The 17,885-nt window shown below is 41.9% G+C and overlaps 2 protein-coding genes and 1 non-coding gene across 6 annotated transcripts in view; all 3 read right to left on the bottom strand.

Moving 5' to 3' along the window:
- Positions 1-235: 235 nt before the first annotated feature.
- hyal3 (hyaluronidase 3) lies at positions 236-11,586 on the bottom strand. 3 transcript variants are annotated; one of them, XM_078170190.1, is made up of 7 exons: positions 11,478-11,586; positions 3,405-3,701; positions 2,542-2,977; positions 2,192-2,339; positions 1,297-1,423; positions 1,123-1,212; positions 236-1,036 (listed from the first exon to the last, which is right to left on the bottom strand). In XM_078170190.1, the coding sequence occupies exons 2-7, from the start codon at positions 3,672-3,674 to the stop codon at positions 773-775; spliced, it is 1,335 nt and encodes a 444-aa protein (XP_078026316.1). In that variant the 5' UTR covers positions 3,675-3,701; positions 11,478-11,586; the 3' UTR covers positions 236-772. The 3 variants fall into 3 exon arrangements, with proteins under 3 accessions (XP_078026316.1, XP_033483789.1, XP_033483788.1); XM_033627898.2 differs by lacking the exon at positions 11,478-11,586 and adding an exon at positions 10,294-10,447; XM_033627897.2 differs by lacking the exon at positions 11,478-11,586 and adding an exon at positions 9,477-9,628.
- Positions 10,175-10,288, bottom strand: LOC117258997 (U5 spliceosomal RNA). The gene has a single exon (XR_004501799.1). It is a non-coding gene; the product is annotated as a U5 spliceosomal RNA (small nuclear RNA).
- A 1,581-nt stretch (positions 11,587-13,167) lies between the features above and the next one.
- prkar2aa (protein kinase, cAMP-dependent, regulatory, type II, alpha A) overlaps positions 13,168-17,885 on the bottom strand; it is a 52,187-nt gene continuing 47,469 nt past the window's right edge. For both annotated transcript variants that reach the window (XM_033627900.2, XM_033627899.2), the window contains exons 8-11: positions 17,652-17,726; positions 17,480-17,545; positions 16,181-16,319; positions 13,168-14,615 (exon numbers count right to left, since the gene is read on the bottom strand). In XM_033627900.2, coding sequence (XP_033483791.1) covers positions 14,491-14,615; positions 16,181-16,319; positions 17,480-17,545; positions 17,652-17,726 — 405 coding nt within the window. In that variant the 3' untranslated portion in view covers positions 13,168-14,490. The remainder of the gene's footprint in view (positions 14,616-16,180; positions 16,320-17,479; positions 17,546-17,651; positions 17,727-17,885) is intronic.

The following is a 17,885-nucleotide window of genomic DNA, read 5'->3' on the forward strand; positions in this document are numbered from 1 at the left end:
GTTAAAAATCTCCCAGCTGTTTCTAGTTTGTGCCGACATTCAGACATTGTGTATCCATGAAAAATAACACGATGAACAACACAGTAAAAATATGGACTGACAAAAAGTTCAGCTGACTTTGATTTCAAATACTAATCACTAAATGCAGCTTCAAAGACAATACTGTTTTCCAATCATGCATGTGTTTACTTGTGGAATGAATATGATTTATGAAGGAGAAATAAACAAACAAGAGTTTGCTGATGCTATCATGGTGACCTTTATTTCACTGAAACATGGATCATTTTTTAATAATTGCTTCCTCAATTATTGTTAAATGATAAAAAATTGTGGGCTGGGGTTGCATGAACTTTTTCTTCGGCTTCAACCACCACTTTCAGCATATTATTACCAGTTACATAACAGTTCATAAACTCAAATCTTTTAAAAGGAGCCGGTTTAAGGTGAGTTACTATCCTCAGGCTCAGCCATTACATGTAGTTGTTTGCTGCTGCAAAAAGATCGCGGCAGTGTCGTTAGAACAAGATTCTCATATCTTTGTTATTTCTTCCACCAACAAAAAGTAAAGAGAAAAATTATGAAAACAAAAATGAGTTGCTAACTGAGAATGTAAGAGTAATAAATACATAAATAGTGATTCCTTCACTTTGAAGGAATTATAAATGAATAACTGATTTTCATACATATTTCAGTATTGTGAATTTTAATACTTTAATTGACGATGGCAACTTGACAGAAGAGTTTGGGTTACATGCTCCCCTGTCTATTTTCATCATTCTTCTTCTTGACACTGCTGGCCGGTCCAGCCCGGGTAACACTGACACATGAAGTGGTCATGAAAAGGTTTGCTTTCGGTGGGGTTAGAGGTCATGGCTGGAACTGAGGAGAACAGGTAACCAGAGCTGGGGTTTCGCCTGGCGCAGCGTCCTTTGCCGTGGCAAAGTTGGAGGCTGCAGCGCATTGTGTCAGACCTCAGCGACTGGACGAGGGGACCCAAGACAGTGCGTATGTAGTCTCTGAGAAGGATGCACTGATGCTGGAGAGTGGGAGAAGGGGAGAGGGTTATACACAAACACACACACACACACACACATAAATTACTTCCTCACAAACATTACATACCTTGGATTTGGCAAATTTCATTTCACCCCACAGCACCACTCCGGCAGCTCCCAGCGCCGCACTCTCCCCCAGTGTGTGCACCAGGTCCGTCTGCACACACACAAACATTTGATATTGGTGTGTGTTTGCATGAGAGTTTATGTGTATTTATTTATGAGGTTCAACATAACCTACCTTATTAAGAAAAGTGAGAGTGTGTGTGAATGCTAGCCTGGCGTAGGGAAGGACTGGTGTGGCATGGTTGGTGTTGTTGCCATAGCGCCAAACTGACGCCACCCTCAAGGCCTCCAGCAGTCTGTGTCTGAGTGAAGAAGAACGTCCATCATCAATAGCTCCTTTAAAGTGGGCCTATCATGATTTTACCTTATTGTTACAATGTCACATGTTCATATGCTAACTGGCTAACTAGCATCCTGAGTCAGTCATGTTGGTCTTCTGGTTTCCCTTTATGAATGATGAACGCAGACTACCGCCGCCGGCTGTTCTACAGAGTTACTTCCTCTCATGCAGACACAGAACATACACTGGTGGGTCGTTGGCTGTGGTGTTCACAGTGTGTAGAGGTGCAACTTTTTGGTGGAGACACAGGCAATGTGAGGCGACGCAACAGCTGGCCTTTGTCGCTACTAGTTCTTTGATGTCGGTTTGGTGTGTCTGTGCCTTTACACTCATTCCCCGACTGCAATGGAGGTGCAAAGATAAGGACACAGTAGACCTGCAAATGCTAACCAATGAGAGAAGAGTGTTTCGGGAGGGGTTCTTAAAGAGACAGGCGCTGAAACGAAGCGTTTCAGACAGAGGGTGAATACAGGTGTTCCAGCACAGACAGTATGAGGAACATTAAGTGTTTTTGGAACACTGGAGCATGTTAACATGTTGTAGTAGGAGCCCAAAACACAAGTATGACCGTGAAAATTACATAATAGGTCCCCTTTAATGTCCTGTGTGCAAAGCAGTAAGTTTCACTGTAGATGCATAACAGATAAATAACGGTTTCGTACAGGTTTGGTGGGCTGTTTTATAGTTTGATTTAGATGAACATTTCTTCATGTTTCTCAGTTGTCTGTACCTGACCATCAGAGCTGCATCTGGGGATCCTGCCAGCCGCCGAGGCAGGTAGATGCTGGGATAGAGGGCAGTGGACTGACGCCAGAGCCAGGACAGCCGGTCATTTTGCTTCTTGGTTCCCCTGTGGCAGCGTCCCATGTAGCTTTTATCTGATCACACATGTGAAACAAGAGAAGACACGAGTCATGACAGAAGACTTTAGCTTTATGTTCAGGAATGGTAAACCAATTCTATAATTTGTATAAATATCTCATGGTCAAAACTTAAAAGAGATCATCACTTTATGTAGATCTAATGGTGGTCACAACCGGTCAACCAAACTGCTCAACACACAGTCAGTGATTGTCCTACCTGTCTTCCTCTTGTGCTTATTAAAGCAGGCAGGAAAACCATAAAACCCCCAGAGTCCCTCGGGGCGAGTCCCAACTGCCAACCGCAGCGTCTCCTCCATGAACCTCCAAGCACACTCCTCAAACTTTTGCCTTGCCAACAGCGTGATGGCCTTCTCTGACAAATCCGGTCTCTCCTGTCTCACCAGCCGCTTGGACTGCCTCTGGTACTTCATCCTGGCTCCAAAGTTTCTCTCCCACAATGGCTGCCACTCTTCCCAGTCGATGACAGCTAAACCGCTGAAGTCTGGCTTCAGCAAGTTGGAAATCTGCATCAGTACAAGGGAAAGGTGAGCCGAGAGGTCGCTGAGCTGCGGTATCCCTCCGTTTACCTGCGTGCCGTCTCGGGAGAGGTATGGGTATTGCCCCAGGTGGTCACGGTAGAAGATGGTCATTTTCTGGAAAAAGAAAAAAAGAAAATTATGACCAGCTCTACAAGGATTGTTTTTAGCTTCCTTTAGCTTGTTGTTTTGGTTTATGGCACATTTACTGTCTGTTTCAGTCTCAGCACCCTCACTAGGGTTTAATCCCGGGAAACAGGATTACACAGGGGATACACAGCCAAGCTATTTCTGTTTCCCAATAAATACAGCAATGGGAAAATTGAAATGTAGTTACGTTCTTGGAGTAAAAACCAAATAGGCTGATATGTACAAAATATATGCATTGCTACAGGAATATGTAAGTCCTTTACACCCTCCCAGGAGGACATAACTCGGCAGCACAATTGTGACTTCCTTTTGGCCCACCAAATGTATCTATAGTAAGATTTACCATCTAATTCAGGCTAACACAACCCAATGTCTGGTGTCTGGGATCAGTCACCTGTCCCTGGAAGCGCTGCTGCCGGTTCTCCACAATATCAAAGTTGCCCAGGTCCAGGTGGATGTTGTAACGTCTGTGACACTGTTCGGTGGGCATGTTCCACACCACAACGAAGGGCCGGTCCTGCAGGATCGGACCTGCTGCAGCCACAGCAGGCAGGGGGGCGTCAGGGAGGACAACTCCATGTGTGGAGGTTGGTGACTGACAGGTGCAGGCAAGGGGAGAGAGGAAGAGGAGGAGGAAGGGGAGAGGGAGGTGAGACAGCACCATGGCTGCTCGCCCACTGACGTGTCCTTCCTGACAGAGGAGAGAAATTTATTGATGAGGAACTCTTCTGCATTGGGATAGACTTCTTAATGAGTATCAGCTGACAACTCTGACATATAATAACATGGAAAAAATAAAGACAAAAGAATCTGTTGATAAATTCGATTTATTTCCAGAATTTTTCACAATTGAAAAGAGTTTTTAAAAGACGCATCAGTTTCATCAAAATAATCAAGTCTTCAAAACGTTAATAAGGCTTCAGATCTCTGGCAGTTCAACAAGGCACAAACCTCAAATTCAACCTTTCACTGTCACATAATTTCATAGCAGCAGATTTACACTGGATTTGGGGCATGTTTCTCAGGAGCAGAGCTGCCCTAAGGACAACAGTGATGTAATTGGTTGGGTTGTTTGGATGAGCCAAAGTATTTCTAAGCTTCCATAGCTGACCTATACGTTCAAACAAACACCACCCTTGTCACCTCCAGACAAAAGAGTTCAGTCAAGTAGGTAAAAATTACATCTTAAAATTTTATCTTCTCTTTCCCTTATTGAAAAATCAAGAATTTATGAAAATGCAATTTATTTATTTTTTATTTCAAAGGTGTTACTGCTGGATATGAAATGTCTCCTACTTCCCCAGGGCTTCAAGTTTCAATATCACCAATTGACCCTTTGCTAAGTCCCGCCTCCAGACACAGACTGGCCAATCATAATGAACCAAAAATAAAAAATATCAGCAAAGTCTCCCTTTATATTCAGCAGTGATGTGGTGGTTCACTGTTACACTGTGATCTGTAGCCTATATTTCGGCTTTAGCTTCTAACTATCATTGTCTTTTTAACCTGTTGTTGCTGCTGAGTCAGTGTGACATCCTGGATATATCCTTCAAATACAGACTGTAGACCCCTCTGTCTGCTTCTCTCTGGAATCACTGTTTCATTTTATTTATAATATTTCTTCAGGGAGTGCAGTTAGTTACAGTGTGGGCTACACGTTACTCAGACAGCTTGTCAGACCATCACAAAGGGGCGGGGCTTAGCAAAAGGCCAACTGTGATGTCACAAATTAATTTCATGTGAACAACTTAAACTGACAGTTAAGGTGAGCACAGACAAACTTTCCCTCTTCAGCAGATGAATATGAAAACAGTTTTCTAGAGTTAAACTCTGCAGAATACAGATCAAACATCGAAGTCAAATAACAATAAGCAGAACATATTTTTAAATTGAGGAGGAATTTAACAACAATTTTCTGAAGTATGTAAGACAGATTCCACTTGTTTTAGACCCTGTTTTTTTATTTTCATATTGTTGGCCAATTCTATTTGATTCACTGCTTCACTGCAGATACACAGAGATACAGTGTTTCCACTGCAAACACAATCAGTTCAGATTAACGTGCAGTTTTGTGACATTTGTGGTGAAAAGGTTAAACCAGTTATTTGGAAGTGAAAACAAAGGTTGAGTGTATCCACATGGCCGCCAACCAACTACTTCATCCTCTTCACTTAAAAAATGTCCCACAAGTATGATGAAAATTAAAAACATTTGTTCCTGGTGCTTTTTTAAAAATGTGTGTTTGCTTCTGTATTTGTGTCATGATTGTTTTTGGCTTTGAGTTTCAGGCCCAGGATACAGGCGTTGACAGGTATTTTTTCTGCATGTCTTTGGTTTACTGAAACATTTCTGTTTCTCTCTGAAGTTTTCCAAACTCTGTTCTTCCTCCATCGCTTCTTTTCTGTGTGTCTGAGAAACCACTGATGGTGTGTGTTTCTGTCATTTGATGTGTGCACATATGAACATGTACGTGTGCAGTAATGTGGGCGAATGAGCTCCCAAGTGTATTTGATTGTGTGTTCGTCAAATGTCTTTGTGCATCCAATAGATGGAAACTCCTCTGGCGTCTCTGTAGGGCGTTTCAGTCAGAGTCTGAACTACAATCTGCCCTGCAGACTGAGGAGGAGGAGGAGCAGCAGGAGGGATGGAGGAAGGTGGTGGGGGGGGAGGTGGAGGGATGGAGGGAGGTGGTGGCGGAGGAGGAGGAGGAGGGATGGATGGAGGTGGTGGTGGCGGAGGGATTGAAGGAGGAGGTGGAGGCGGAAGAGGAGGAGGTAAACTAGAAGGTGGAGGTGAACCTACAAAACCAGCACCTCCTTGTGGTACTTGAGCAGCCATCTTTGTCTGTGTTTGTTTCTGTGTGTTCGCCTCTTCACTTGGCATTCTTGAGAACTTCAACAGCATATCCATGGGAACAAACGTCGTCATGGCGCCTGCGTTCTGCACCGGCGTCGACAGCACGTAGCCAAGGTGAGCATAGAAGTGCTGCTTATCGTGGGTTGTCAGGCAAAGGCGCTTGAACCCTCTGCTTCTGGCGTAGCGCTCAGTCTCCTCCATCAGAGTCCGGCCGTAGCCTTTACCTCGCTCTGCCTCGGACACCACCACCGACTCTACGAACAGGCTGCTGCCGTGACCTACGACCCGGGAGAGCCGGGCGTGGCCAAGCAGCCGCTCTGTCCCTCTGTGGCCCTGCAGGAGAATGAGGCAGACGGGGAACTCTGGACAGGACTTCTTGAGGGAGTGAACCCGGGCGGCCTGACTCCTCTGCCACTCAGAGTTGATCAGGTCTGCGCAGGGAACCAGCAGGTCCGGACGCCGGTGGATCGGAACTGCACGGATCTTCTCTGGTTGCTCAGAGTCAGTGTGAGGCTGCTCTTTAGCTGCTCCATCCACTTTGGAGATCTCACAAACCTTCTCAACATGTTTCGTCTGAAAGTCTGATGTTGCGATGGGGTGCAGGACAATGTTTAGCTCACCGCCGCTCTCCGGGTTGGAATTCGTTGATAATGGTTCGGACCTGTGGTGATCAGGGTTTAACTAAAGTCAGTCTTCAATCAACTCCTATGACTAAGCGTAAAAAACACAGACGTTAGAAAATGTTCTCAACATGCAGTTCCTCAATTGTGTGGTTAGTCTGATCACATCACAGTCTGTTTTACACAACAGGTAGTCTGAGCCAGGAAGAGGTCTGGAGGAGGTCTGACTGATCAAAGATGCACCCTAAAACCAGATAAACTAGACTTTCATCAACTTAAAGGCAACACACCAGCGTTAGACTGACAGGTCTTTAGCTCAGTACTGCTGTAAGAGGAGACACATGCAGGAGGATAAAACTAGAGTGTTGATCTCCCTCTAATACTCCCTGTTTCCACTGCAGCCTCTGCTGTCCTCTTGTTTCTGCTACACTGTAGGGAGTCATGTGCCTTGCTCACGGACACGTTATTGGCAGATACAGAGTAAGGGTTCAGTGAGGAGTTATCTCTGTGCAGGTCTAGTGCAACTACAGAGCAACCTTCAGTCATAAAAGTGCTTCTCTGACCTTCAGGTCACCATGCAATAGAGCTTTAAAGTAGAGCAATAAGTTTCATTATCAATTAATCTGATGTTTCTTTTTCATCATTATTATTATTATTAATAGGTTAGTACGCAAAAATGTCAAAAATAGTACCAAAAATGCCTATCACAATTTTCAAATTGCTCATTTTGTCAGTCTAAAAGTTAAAGGTTCTATGCGTAGGATTTAGTGACACCTAGTGGTGAGGTTGCAGAACTGACACTTCTCCCATGTGCCAAGTGTGCAGCAGAACTATCTAATGGTGGCCGATGCGAAAATGTGAAAACTCGAAAACGCAAATGGCCTTATCATGTGTGATTTGTCTGTTCTGGGCGACTGTAGAAACAACATGGTGGACTCACTTCGTCTGTAGATATAAACAACTTATTCTAAGTTAACAAAAACAACAATTTTTATTTTCAGGTGATTATGAACTAATGAAAACTCAATTATAAATATTATAAACCAATTCTGCCATTAGATGCCCTGAAATCCTTCACACTGGACCTTTAAAAACCCAAAGAAATTCAGTTTAATATTGATGACTAAGAAAACTAGCAATACTCACATTTGAGAAGCTAGAACTACAGGATTTTCTACCTTTTCCCCATAAAAAATAACTTCAATGATTAATCAGTTATCAAAATGGTTGGCAATTAACTTATTTTTGATCAATCAGCTAATTGTTTCAGCTCTACTTCAAAGCTTATGACTTTCTAATCAATTAATCAAGTGGAATTAATCAGTACTTAGAAAAATACTGGATGCATTATTCATAAACATTTTTACACATCTTGGCGAATTTCTTCATGCACAGTGACGATCAAAGTGCCCTTTGGGGTGGCAGCGACAAAAAAACAAAACCTGGGTATTTTGAAAATAAAGTTTCAACATATCTACTACATAAGAAACATGCAAATACAACATACCTGTGTTTTGCAGAAACATACAATGCCAAGATGTGTTTTGTCAACTGGGTTGGAGAATTACAGGATGACATGGAGGCAAGCATGACTCATGGCGATGCATGCAGATGTGTAAGGGGACATGCATGTCCACGTCTGTATGTGTGTGCGCGTGTGTGTGCATTTGTGCTAAGTCATTAATGTCCACCAAAAGCCTACTGCTACTGTTAAACAGCTGTTTTTAGGACGAACTTCCAATGAATAATGCTCTCACACTGCGTGAGTTCAAATTTCACCTCAGCCGAAAGAAATGACTGACTTTTGCCAAAACATTGGCACCTACTGCAGACACAGCTTAATGATCACAGATATGATGTGCAGAGATAATGGCTGTTGAGAGCTTTTAATCGCCCCTCATGTCGTACAAACTGTGTTCATCCACCCTTTGCTTCATAATGTAACTGGTTACACACCTCTGGCTGTAACTACAACAGGAGGGTGCTGACAGGCTCAGGGCAGAAGGTGCATGATTTAATAATAAAAAGCATAATTGTCTGCTTTTTTAATCAGTATTTCAATGATAAACCCCTGCAGCATCATGTCAGCATTGACCAAACACGGCAGCATTAACTGTAGATGGAAGACTAAAGTCTGGCATAAAGAAAAGGATGGTAAAAATTAACCCTTTCTAAAACATGAATATAAACTACTGAGAGACTTTATAAACTCTTCCCTTGAAGAGCTGGTTCTCAAATTATAACATTTCAGTCCACTCATTTACAATTTCCCTCGCTTCTTTTTATGTATTTCAGTTGTCAGAATGTTGTTCGACTGATATCTCCCACAGATCTTTGTGTGCGTTTGTTTCAGTGCCGTCATCCTTCTCATCAGTCTGAATGGGGAAGTCGACTTTTATCTGACACACGTTACCACACAGTTTCTTCAGAAGGCTGAACTGCAATGCAGTGAAGACACAAAGAATACTGGTTTCTGTTGCTTTATCTTTTTTGCAAATTATTACTCTGTGCTCTGTTAATGTTTATCTTCTATCTATCTATCTATCTATTTTAATACATAAAAATGCTCCTCAGACGTGTAAACTGACTGATCCATACTGTGCCATGGCCTCATATCATATTATTAGATGATGATGTCAAAAGCACAACAGTCAGCCATGACTCTACAAGGTTATAGCCGTATAGTGACAGTTAATGCTATCATACATCACTAAGGCATCAATAACTGTTTACAAGTACAATTCGTGCAATTTTTTCACATGTTAAAAACATGAAAATAGTCTCACAAAGGCAGAGGCACAGAGGTGAGGTCATGTCAAAGCTGTGTAGAAACACTGAGGAGTTTCTCCATTTTAAGAGTCCGTCAGCACAAATATACATTTTTATAAATGGTCATGGCCATGGTCCACTGATCGAGACTTTGTGCAAATATTACAGAAATGAAAACAAGCAAAGAAAAAAAAAACAGCGACAAAAACATACAAACTCACCAAGAGCAAAAAGTTGAAGCCGAACTCCTGCCTGTCAAACAGCTATGACCTTGGTGCTGTCTACTCATCGCAATTTCACATTCTCACAACATGCACAAAAAAGGATGTTAGAAAGATGCAACAGGAAACTGGCAGCTGACTGATAATCAGACAGGCGGATTATGACGGGTTAAAATGTCTGCTGAGGAGAAAAAAAAAACTTGAGTTCTCTTGAGCAAGGCACTGACTGTGAAGACAGCAAGAAAAACTATCTGCCTAACAGACCTAAAACATTATGCTTCTTTGATGCAAAAATGCTTGTGGTGGTTGTCTCCAGATAGCGTTGTCATGGCAGCCTTTAGCGCCACAGTCATCTTTTGCAAGCTCATATAAAGATCAGATAATGTAGTATTTCAATAAAACATACAGTATTTTTAGACTTACATGGTTTAAAGAACAAATTTAAGTCAGATATATGTATCACTGTGAATGACAACGTGAAAGTCAAGTTGTACAAACTGCTTGGTTTGAAATCAGTAATTTATGTGTCTAGTGACTACAATACATTTCTGTACTGTGTGAATGTGTGACCAACTAAAAAATGTACAAAGCTCTGAGCCATTCTCATCCCACCAACACTGCCACAGATCAAAGACCATTATCAATAACACTTGATGATTCCTTTCTCATTTGATTAATTTCTCTTGCACAAAGTAGGAAGCCCCGCGTGAGCAGGGCATCAAAAAATTAGTTGAAACTCTTAGTGTTCCTCTCCACGGAAATCTTTAGTAAAAGGCGAAAGATTTATACGATCTGAAGAGAAACAAGAGTGTACTACCGTTTAGAATCCAAGTTTCGAGCTGCATTCCCCGCCCTAGCGACCTCGGTTACGTTTCATGGTTTCATATTACACGTTTTTTGTACATTGTGTCGGACGGAAATATAAAGTATTAACATTACATACGAACCGCAATGCAACGTTTAAACTATAAATAATCGTTAACTTTAACATATACGGTAAATTCTACACGCACGCTATGCTTTATGGGTACTCCACAACCGCGGCCACGCCTCTTTTTTTGAACATGTTCTGTTCTGTTAAAATAAACGCTATGTCTTATGAACAAGAATCATAATTGGGTGGTGTTTAACTGAAGGCACGGATACGAAGTACTTAAATCATAAGGATAGCGTTATTTTTCAGTTGAAGCGCTAAAACTGTGCGCAGGCGCATTAATTAGTTCAAAGATTAAACGTACCAAGACAGCAATCGCCTTCACTTCCGGTTTGGCGAAAATTAACTTCAACCCTAGTATGTTCAGTGAAAACACAATAACATTTATTTCCCCTAAACACTGTATGCTTTTCTTTCGACTCATTAAAAGCATATTCTCAAATTATTACTTTTTTGTTTAAAAAGGAAGATATTTTGTCGTCATATCCATGTGTAAACACGGGAGATCACTTATCAGTTCTGCTCTTGATCCAAAAAATCTTTGGAAACTCTCTCGAGCAAACTGGACAGAAAAATAAAAGCATGTGGTACTCAAAAGTGAGTAAGAAACACAGCTATATAAAATATAATACGCCCAATAATAAAATGCTATAGCCTCAACCATGGGGAGGTGCTCCTGTGTTTGTGTCCTAACGTAAAAACGAATTAAATAAAGCCTGATAATTTTATATGTGGAAAAATAATAAGCCAAAGACTTCATTTAACACATGTAACGTCTTGACCTGTGGGCTTGCCATGGTAAGAAAATAAACTATATTTTGGGCACTCCTTATAAGCCATTAGCCCCCCTCTCTTCTTGGCATCCACTTCCATGTAAGGTTAGACTCCAAAACTGACAGTTGGAAGTCAGTGCTACATGCTAGCTAGCTCATTAGCTTACTCTCAGCTTTAGCAGTACATGCAGTGCAGTGTCATTTGTTAAATACCATGAGGAACTACAAGTTTACTGTTCAACTGCCAACAAAAGTCTACATTCTTGTTTCACACCACACTGTAACGTTACCTACATCTTTAGTCTCGCGGCTCGTCGCCGGTGCTCGTCTTCTTCAGAGTGCGCATGCGTGGTACACTGACAGCTGATCTGTGGTCAGCTTTGGGCACAGCAGCAGCTGATGACAGTCAATAACATCTGCTCCAGGATCAGTTTTTTACAGTGAATGCCGCCTCTTCTGTCACAGGAGGAAATGTTAGTGCCGATCCTCTCACTTCTCTTAGCGGTAAAGTCTGCCGCCACGTGGATGGGAGTGGTATTACATCACATGAGGCTACCAACCTGGTACTGTGGAATAAATCACAACTGCCCTGCTGTAAAGAATACAATATTATTGTATTAAGCTTCTGTTAAAGCTGAAACATTCTGCTCCTTTGGTATTTAACTGATGTGACTCCCCTGTGTAGCTGCATTTATAACAAAGAAAAAAGCAGTGTTAGGCACAGTAAGGCAGGTCAGAAAATCTACAGCAGTGATACTCTACCTACAGCCCAGTGGGCCTATCTGGCCTGTGATAGGGTGTTGGGTGACTCCCAAAGTGCACAAATCTTATCTTATTAGAGCTTGTTTCAGAGTACCAGAGGAGGATCCCCCATATTCTCCAACAGAGGTCTGGAGTAAGCCCCAAATGTCCTCAAACTTGCCACTGCGTATACCTGACCTGTGCAAGGCTGCTGCGACTGGCTCCTGGGCTCATGTCATTTTGCAAAAGTGGCCCCCAAGCAAAGCAAATTGAGTATCTTCTTTCTACAGTAATTACTGCCTGAGTTCATGGGCAGATATGGTGTGTTGCTTTTCCTGGTGTTGTTTTGCATCTTTGTGGTCATGTTGTGTCTCTGAGGTAAATTTGTGTCTCTATGACGTATTTTTTGTCTTGTTTGCTTTTGTGGTCCATTTGTTTCTTTGTAGTTTCATTGCATCTCCGTGTGGTTGCTTTGTGGTCTGCTTGTGTCCTTTATAGTCATTTTAAGTCTTGCTGGTTGGTACATATTAATTTAAGTGACCTTTTGCAAGTGAAGGCAAAGGGAATTCTTTGGGCTCCTGGGCCTGTGCCTGGCAGGCCAATTTGCACTTCCTAGGATAGCTAAGAATGACCTGCCTTACTCTGTTTTACTTCATCTCCAATTGGCTTACCTTGACTTTCTTTCTTACCCTTAGCAATCTCATTCCTCTTGCCTTAACCTAACCAATCCAACCAATGAAGACAACAAGCAAGTGGATCGTAGGGAAAGTAAGGTGGGTCATTCCTTCACTGTCCCAGGAAACATAAACTTGCACCCAACCCATCCAGTTATCCATCTCTGCCTGAGCTGCTGGTCCTGTAGTTGAAAACACTGAAAAATGTTGCATATGTGGCTTTGAGAAAATCTTTAAAAAGAAATTAGAGGCATGCATAAACAAAAGCAAACTGTATTAACAAAACAGTGAAGCTGTCTTACCAACACAGACTGAAACACAGTAAACAGGGAGTTTGCTTTATTGCACCACAAACTGTTAAATTAATATGATCATTGAATTGAGTAGTCACCTCTGACAGTCAATAGTTACTGTGTTGTGTGCTTTACAATCTGTAAGGCAATGTGTTACTTTGTCCATCCTGTGCACATGAATGTAACATACACAGCTGAATCATTAAAATAACACTTTCCAATAACATGTTTTATAGTTTTAAGAAGAGTTTGAGTAGAAATTCAACAGAGGCAAGGTTTTTAACAAAAATGTTTGCTTTATTTTTTTCAGTTTTTTATCCAGGACAACTCATTCGAGAATAATCAAGGAGAAATCAGCACTAATGTTTTTATTAGAACTTTTTTTTGTTTGTTTTTACATGTTGTCAGAGATGGATGGTGAATTTTATCAGAATTGGTCAAAGTAAAACAAAACAAAACAAAAAAATAATAAATGAATATATAATAACAATACATTAATAATTAATTCAATACAATGACGTGTGGCGTCCATGATAGAATAACAATGGCCCAGAAAACGTAGGGTTTTTATTGTTTTCACTGCTTCTTCTGTGGTACTGCAATAATCACCAGCACTAACTCAACTCAATCAACAACAGTAGAGGAAGAAATGGGGCGCGCTCACAAAGTTCTGCACCCCGGCCTCCCAAAGAGGAAACACTTTTTTTTTATTTAAATAATATTTTATCAAAGCTTCAGTTTTGTATCTTCATAAAACGTTTCTAAAACTTATCTGTCTTCTTTAAACTTTTCTCTTTCTCTTTTTTTTTTGCATTTTTGATTAATTTTCCTTTTCAGAGATTTTAAAAGTTTTTCGTCTCCATTTTACCACAATGTGTCCGTTTTTGCAAGTGTGGTTGCCTATGTGTCTTTGAGTCTATGTATCTGTACCCCTGTGTGTGTGTGTGTGTGTGTGTGTGTGTCTGCATGTTGGTGTATCCTTTGCAGAGGCTTGTTGCAACAACTCTGAGTTGTTTAGGTGCTCATGTGAACGCAAAGCCTGCACGTATGAAGCATGACGATGTGTTTTTCGACATGTGTATGGAGTCTGTGCGTGTATCTTATGTCCCTACACTGCGTGACCTGTGTTAAGGTCATTGCACCAAGGACATTCATACTGAGAGGTTGAAGCTGGCTCAAGCAACGAGGTGTGTGGACATCAGCTTGCTTCTGTGTTTATGTGTGTGTGTGTGTGTGTGTGTGTGTGTGTGTGTGTGTGAGCTTATCAAGGAGTGTGTTGAACTGGTATGTGCACGAGGATGAGCAGACTAAGTGAGTGGCCGTCTCTCAGTGCCTACATAGGTGTCAATGTACATGTATATGTGTGTGAGAGTGTGTGTTTATACCGTGTAGGCATTTATGTATTTGCAGGTGAGCCAAGTACAATTTCTCATGTTTTCACGCTCTGTGTAAAGCTTGTTACGAGTCTGTATAGCCACTGCATGATGTGAGAAGGGATGTATGTCTGCTTTTGTGTGTGTGTGTGTGTGTGTGTGTGTGTGTGTGTGTGTGTGTGTGTGTGTCTGTGTAGTAGAAGGCACGGAGGGTGGTGTGGGAGGCTCAGTCTCTCAGGTCCATGCTGGAGCCGAACAGGGCCACCAGCTGCTCTTCATAGTGGGCGATGTTCCTCTTCATGATCTCCTTACAAGAACCTAGGAGGCGCTCAAACGCCTGCACGTCTATTACTGCAGAGAGAGACAGAGACAGAGAGATGTTAGTTGTGTCTGCAGAGTCTTGTCGGGAGGTAAGCACAGCTCAGTGGTTACAGAGCATCCACCACATGACACCTTAAAAAAAAATTACATCAACTTAAGATAAGATAATCCTTAATTTGTCCCACAGCGGGGAAATAAACAGATTGCTTTTTATTTCAGCTTAAACATTTGTCAGATACAGGTAGAAAGACGTTCCTGGTCCCATCTTAAAGGAACAGTGTGTAGTCTTTAGTGACATCTAGTGGTGAGGATTGCAGATTGCAACCAGCTGAAACTTCTATGAGTGTGAACTCCCAGTTAGTATTCCTTCAGTGTTGATTGTTCTGGATATTTTTACCAGGAGCCAAATTATCAACAGAGTTTGGCTGGTCGCAGACAGGCCACTAGCCCAGGACCTCTTAATGTGTGCTCATCTTTTTCACTAAAAAATGTTAGATCTATACGTCCAGGAAGTTTTTACCTGGAGCTGTATTACACACAGAGACCTCTTCCTCTCCAAAACAAAGTGTAAAAACACTTTAAATTTTCTTAAAGGGCCCCGGGGGACTCCTGAAGTCCTGCTCATCTTTTACAGTCGTAACAGAACAGGGTGAATGCTAAGAGTACAACAGACAGCATATGGCGCTGCAGTACTGTTGAGTGATGTGTTTTCTCTGCTTCAAAGCTGAGCAGCTATTGGAGAGGCTGTTGTACTGTTAGTACAGTAAACAGGAAGTACACTCAACGACATGACAGACAGGTGAGTGAGTGGTACTGACAATGTGTGCGTGGTTAATATCGAATGGGACAAAATAGGGGAGCACAAAGATTGAGAGTGACTAACACTATGTCTATGATGAAAAAATACCCTGTGTGAATAAACAAATAAAAGCGGTGCAATTAGCATCAACAACAGAGGGAAGAGAGCCATTTGAAAATCCTCTGTTCATTTTCAAAAGTGACGAGCTGCTCATCCACTGTAGAGCCTGAATTAGTGCACCCACTTTAAAAGGTGAAATAATTGCGGAACGGCCTTTAATCAACAAAAACTACGAGGTGATGACAGTTGAGATGAAGAGCCCAATGCCAATCGTGATTTAATCAAAACTCAAATGCCACTTGATATCTCATGACAAACTGCTTGTAATGGTGCAATTAGTAGTAAATGAATTCCACAGCCGTGTGTTGCTGTAAGGTTGAGTGGTTTAAATAAAGCTTATTAACTGCTATTAATTTCACATACACCAGGGCTTTATTTAATCTTTTAAATCATGGTGTCATAAAGAACTTGGTGTGCGACTCACTGGGAATGAATGGGCTCACAGTAGCACACAGAACAAAAACTTGTGTCACAGAACAATGTGATTATAATAACATAAATGTTCACGTAGGTGCTTTAGATACAGGCATCACATTCCCCAGTGTTGGTGGGTATTATTTAGAAACAAAGCTGCTTCATACACACATCTGAATTCATTATCGTTTTTCTTGAAACCAGCATTAGCACTGATGCTGACAAATGCGTTAAACGAGTGTCAGAGTGTATTTCATCTTACCCACACACTTGACATTGCCCACTGCGTAGGCTGAGGCGGCCCGGGGCTTGTTAGTGACCAAGGCCAGCTCCCCAAAGTACTGACCCCTGCTACAGCGCGTTATCTCCACCTCCGCATTGTCTGCATGGTCCGCCTTCGTCTGCAGGGAGGAGAGGAGAGGATTAAAGGTTAGGAACCACTGAGCGCCTCTTTTTTTTTTTTTTTTTTCATTCTCCCCCCAGCGAGAAGCACTCAGTACTGAGCAGACAATTGTGATTCCCGTTGTTGCTAGGCAAGACCAGGAAGCACTTTTGTGCTCTGGTGGTCTTTACGGGGGAGCGTGGGTTGTCACTGTCAGAATGTTCTGCACAGAAACTACCTGGTGGGGGAATATAATCAGCTTTCATACATCGGTGCATATTCCTGTACCACTAAAAACATCTTTAGAATATTCGTCAGCCTCAGAGTAGAACTGGAGGGGAAATGTATTTACCTACAGAGTCTGTAAGGGGTGAATGGTGGAATAAATTCACCCTCATAGTGAAATCCTTTAAGGGGTCCTGTTATGCTCATTTTTAGGTTCATACTTGTATTTTGGGTTTGTACTACAACGTGTTTACATGCTTTAATATTTAAAAAAAAACATGTTATTTTCCTCTTCCTGCCTGTGCTGGAGCACCTGTATTCACCAAATGTCTGAAACACTCTGTTTTGGAAGGTGTGTGTTACACCCCCGCCCCACCAAAAAAGCCATGTCTGCTCTGATTGGTCAGTATTTCCAGGTCTTCCACTTCCTCAGTGTCTCTACGCTGTCATTGCAGCCAGGGGAATGACTGGAACAGAGTACAGTGGCAATTTCTGTTGTGAAAAATCACCAGTAAAAGCCTGTCAACCAAAATCTTCACAAATTGACATGTTCCAGCAGGAATCTGATGTGAAATCAGGGGGAAATGAACAATAACAGCAACCGAGATTAAATTTCTCCCTGATGTTAGCTTGTAGCTACATGTAGCAGCGTATGTAACATAAACACTTGCAGTAATGTGCCCAGAGCAGATGACCATATAAAGATATAAAGATCTGTCACGATTCTGATGTGAGCTTGTCTCTAAAGTAGAAAAAACTGTCGGATAATTCGGAACAGTCTAAGGCATGAGTTGTTTTTGCTCACTAGTAATACTTTTACATACATTTACTTCATTAATAGAAACATTGGACACATTTATGTGACACAAAATAAGGAAAAGTACAATAGGTCTCCTTTAAATCAAAATGCAGAGTGGTGAAATAGAGAAATGAGGAAGGTGCGGAGTATCTTACTTTACTCTTCATCATGATCTTGACCTCCCCAGATTCTACTATATAAAAGCAGTCAGCCTTGTCTCCCTGAGGAGGAAGAAAACAGACAACTTATATCGTGGTGTATTTGTGTGTTGAAATCTTTGACATTTCATTGCTGTATGAAACCACATGAGCTGTATCCATGTCGTACCTGTGTGATGATACGCTCACCCTCTGGAAACTGCTTCGCTCCTAATACATCCACTATTTTCATCCTCTCTGTTGCCTGCACAGGAAAGAGCGGGGAGGACAGGGCAGCCAGGTGAAGAGAAATAATGAGAGACACCGTGGGAGCAGAGAGAATGGTTTCATTGACTATGCTGGCAGATTACAGCTAAACTTCTTTTTCATCAGACTTTTCTTTCTCAATCCCTTCATCATCTCT

Source organism: Epinephelus lanceolatus, chromosome 8 (assembly GCF_041903045.1).
Source record: "Epinephelus lanceolatus isolate andai-2023 chromosome 8, ASM4190304v1, whole genome shotgun sequence".
NCBI classification, from domain to species: Eukaryota; Metazoa; Chordata; class Actinopteri; order Perciformes; family Serranidae; genus Epinephelus; species Epinephelus lanceolatus.